This window comes from Carica papaya, chromosome 7 (genome assembly GCF_054855325.1).
Source record: "Carica papaya isolate Zhongbai chromosome 7, ASM5485532v1, whole genome shotgun sequence".
Taxonomy (NCBI): Eukaryota; Viridiplantae; Streptophyta; class Magnoliopsida; order Brassicales; family Caricaceae; genus Carica; species Carica papaya.
In genome coordinates this window covers 28,690,561-28,695,321 of record NC_142315.1, presented here as the reverse complement: position 1 = coordinate 28,695,321, position 4,761 = coordinate 28,690,561, and the positions used below count along the sequence as shown (strand labels likewise).

General features: G+C 28.3%; 1 protein-coding gene across 1 annotated transcript; it reads left to right on the top strand.

The window, feature by feature from the left end:
• The first annotated feature begins 1,820 nt into the window (after nucleotides 1-1,820).
• LOC148253135 (uncharacterized) lies at nucleotides 1,821-2,174 on the top strand. The gene has a single exon (XM_088208547.1). The coding sequence runs from the start codon at nucleotides 1,821-1,823 to the stop codon at nucleotides 2,172-2,174; it is 354 nt and encodes a 117-aa protein (XP_088064673.1).
• Nucleotides 2,175-4,761: the final 2,587 nt, after the last annotated feature.

Here is a 4,761-nt window from a genome sequence, read left to right as displayed (position 1 = left end):
TCAACCGTTCATCCTTGTAAGCTGCTCTTTTTTATCAATCAACTCTAGTACTAACAAAAAGTAAAAAATCTACTAATCAAATATGTCTAGCAAAACTCAACAAGCTGGTCCACTATTGCTTTTGGTCACGTGGGTTGCGATATTGGTCTAACCAGGACACGCCCAGTTGCTACCAAGATTTCTGAAAATTTCAGGACTTCCAATAACTTCACAAATTAATCAGTGTTTAGCATCTTTGAGTGGCATTCAAGGGTGCATGTCATCACTTTTTACTTTTCCAATTGGTGGTCTTAACCCTTCCTCTTCCTGATGCAACACATTTGTAAATATCAATAAGATTTGTTGGTCTCTTTTTTTCCCCTTAACCCCTTATACTCCACCTATGATCGAGAACTTCTGCAACATTTAAAAGTCATCTTCACCTCATGCTAAATAATTTCCGTTTCTTCAAATGCAAAAGGAAATCAACCAAATTCTAGTGCTCATAAGTTAGTAAGTTAGTGGAGATTTAATGTTTTATTCAAGTAAGAAGGAAATGCTTGGTTGGGTTACTGAGGTATAAATCTATTTTTGCAATTCATTATAAATCAATTAGAAAATCAAATAGTTTTCTTTTAGTTAATTTCCTTTTCGCTTCTAAGCTATGATTCTCAAGCATTGACATGTGCACATTAGTCTTAACCAACTCCTTTTGTTGGTGCCAACAATGAATTAATTTTTAAGGGGAATTTTATGGTTAATCACTAATGTGATGTTGGCTATTAAATTCACTAAAAGTGTAATGAAATTTTACGGTTAATCCCTTAATGTCCTAAGAACAAAGAGAAAATAAATTACGGAGACGTTAACCAAAAAGAGCCCCACTAAGAAACTAACCAAAAAAAAAAATTATATAGATAAGACATGACCCAAAATTATATTCAAAACTGTATAAGCTAAAGTTACATCGTTATTTATAATTATAAGAAAACTACTAGACCTTCCCCAAAGAGATGATATTAGAACTACCATTTCTATAAATATGCAATTAGAATCATTCTTATATGTGGTTTGGTGATTATTTATTTCTTAAGATTAGTTATGATTGGCGTTCTGTTCTATTTAAGTTAATGAAGGAACACAAAAAATATACAAAGTCTAAGAGTCTAAAAAGGATAGATATTCAATTTGATAAACTCGAAGTTCTAAAAGGGATAGACATCCAATTCTAACAAACTCTGTATTTAATTTTTAAGGAGTAATTATTCTCTTAGTGAATTAAAAACCTCTAAATCATCCTAGTAGGAATTTTTTATTTTCAATGAGTAATGCAAATTCTTTTTGTAGTGTCGATCTGATTTGATGAAGTATTTGTAAACAAAGAATATGCTTGATCAAAAAGCAACGTGAGAATTTATTTTGTTGTAATGAAGCTTTAATTCTTTAAATTAGTAAGAAGACTCGGTCTTTGTTTAATGCACATTCGTCTAATTAAGAAAAAAAGATACCATCGTAGACTTACTATACAAAATTTTGTCCATTAATTGGAGCTTCTATAAGCAGGAGTGAATTATTCTCTAGGAACCTAACATAAATCATCAATTTCGATAAACGTTTAAGTAAATCAACAGTTAGAATTCACTCCAAAATTAACGATTTAGTAACGACTGAGTTAATATTATAAATAGTATTAAAAATAGTATTAAACAAGCTTAATTACTCACATTTCTACTATAGCATAAATAGTCGCTCTATTCGTTTCAATTTTTCATTGCAATAAACTGCTCTTGATCAATTAACTCCTAGTAATACGAAAAGACAAAAAAATTTACCAATCAAACATGTCAGGCAAAGCTCAACAAACCATTCAATTACTGCTTCTGGCCACTTGGATTGCAATGTTGGTGCAACCAAGTCACACCCAGCTATTACCTGGATTTCCAGGAATTCCTGGACTTCCAGGAACTTCTCAAATTAATCAGTGTTTGGCGTCCTTTAATGGTATTGAAGGATGCTTGCTGTCACTTTTCACTTTTCCAATTGGAGGTCTTACCCCTTCCTCTTCTTGTTGTAATGCAATTCTAAATATCAGCAAGAGTTGTTGGTCAGTTTTTTTCCCCTTAGCCCCTTATGCTCCACAACTGATTCAGAACTTTTGCGACACTCCAAAGGCATTCGCAGCATCTCCTAAATGAGTTTCTTTTTTTTTTTTTTTAAATTCAACAGAAATTAACCAATTTTTAGTTCTCCTAAGTCATTAATATAGTGGAGATTTATTGTTTTATTTTATTTTATTATGGCAAAGAGAATATACTTTAGCTATGTGATTGAAGTTTAAATTTATTTTTCCAAATAATTCTAGCCAAAATAAAAATTAATTTTCTTTTAGTGCATTATTTGTTTTCTTATAGACTTCTTCCTTTTTGTTTCAAAGCTATGAATATATAAGCAAGTACATTCTCAGGCTTTCTTTTTTGCTTCAATTCTAATCCCTACAATACATTTTCATATAATTCTTAATGTGTATAATTATAATATTACTTTTACACTAGTGTCACATTTTTAAATTATCTAAAAAATTAACAGGAATTGATCAAATCAGACCATGAGAACAAAGAGAGAATAAATTATGCAGAAATTTTTTATAAAAAAAACCCGCAGAAAACTATCAAGAATACATAATATAAGTACAAATGATTTAGATATTTTTTATAAATATTGAACTATAATGTTATAAATGTTGCAATGTTATAACGTAAATACATCTAAAAGTTTCATAATTGGCTGAATTTAAATATACATGTATATACATATATGTATATATATATATAAACTAAATTCATCTTCTTCAAAAATCCAAAAGAAATCAACTAAAATTAGGTGTATTAAGTGTATCAATAGAGATTTTTAGATTTTAGCTTTATCCAATTTAGGTTTAAATTCATTTTTTCTTTCAATTCTCAGCAAAATAAAGGTTGATACACCCTTTTCTTTTTCTTTGACTTCATTATTCAATTTTTTTGTTCTCACATGCTAAGCATACATGCCAATCAATATTCTAATCGCATATATATATATATATATATATCATCAATTTGAGATGTCCATATTTTTCTTATGTAATTTTTCTAAATGTTAGAGTTTTGGTTATTTTAATTTTCTAAATGTTCTCTTTTTAATATTATAATTAATTTATAATAAATTAATATTTATTTTTTTAAAAAAGATTACCATGTTTCTTTTTAATGAATTTACTAATTAATTTTAAAGAATTTTTTAATTTAAGTTTAAGGTTTTTAAAGTTTTAAACATAGTGCCAAATGCTTTCACAATTTTAAGATTATTATTTTTATATAATTCATATAAATCGCAAATATGTACAAACTCAAAAAAACATATTATTCCTTTAAAAAAAATATATTATAAAAAATAAAATTTAAAATTTAAATTTATAGTACTTTCTAGTTTTAAACACCATGTGTAATTATTCAAAATACTCTAAGTCCTTTTTAATAAATTTTATAGTATTTCAATACATATATACTACCAATTTGTGTTAAAATTTAACCCCAAACTTAATGGCTTAATTAGTAACCACTTCATTAATGGTTTAATTAAAATATGTAGTAAAGAAGTTTTATGATTTGGAGGGTTTTTATTAATAAAAATGGTAATTAAAAACCTAAAATCACCTATTATATAAATACCTACTCTCTTTGTTTCAACCATTCATCCCATTAGCCTTCTCTTTCTCAACCAATTCTTTTTCTTAGAAACTCAACTCCAACCAAGCATGTCAAACAAGACTCAACAACGCATTCTAGTATTACTTACAGTCACATGGATTACAACGTTAATGCTACCCAGTTACTCCCAACTGATACCCGGATTGCCAAGATTTCCATGAATACCAAGATTATTTGGAATTCCAGGACTTTCAGGAACTCTGGGATTACTTAAGATTTTCATGAGTTCCATAAATTCCAGGAACTCTAGAATTGCTTAGAATTAGCAGTAATTTCAGGACTTCCAAAAACTCTAGAATTGCCTAGAATTCCAGAAATTTTAAGAATTCCAAAACTTTCAAGAATTTTAGGACTTCTAGGAATTCTAGGAATTTCAAGACTTTCAAAAACTACAAGATTGCTTACATTTTCAGAACTTTCAGGATTACTTAGATTTCTAGTAGTTCCAGAAATGTCAGGATTTGCTCAGATTAACTAATGTTTTGCATTACTAATTAATATCCAAGGATGTCTGTCATCGCTTTTCACTTTCCCAATTGGGGGTCTCGCCCCTTCCTCTTTATGTTGCAATGAATTTCTAAACATCGGCAAAAATTGTTGGTCTATTATTTTTCCCTTAGCACCAAGTACTCCGCAACTTATTCAAAACTTTTGCAACACTTAAAAGACATCTCCACCACCTCCTGAATGAGTTCATCTCCTTTAAGCCCCATGAAAAATCAACTAATTTTTAGTACTCCAAATTCAGTTCTTCATTGGAGATTTAAGATTTTATTTTATTTTATTTTGATTAAAAAATATTTGATCAAGTATTAGAATGTACGGAATAAACTTATTAAAATTTGTTCTCAGTTTTAATAAATTTTATAAATAAGTAATACAAAAAATTTTAAAAGCCATAGAATATTATATTTTATGTCTCCATGCAAGATTGGCATCGGAGAATATTATTTATTATTATTATTATTATTTTAATCAACTCAAACAAACATCTGTACTGTGAACAAGGAAGAAAAACAACTATTTTGTTTCTATT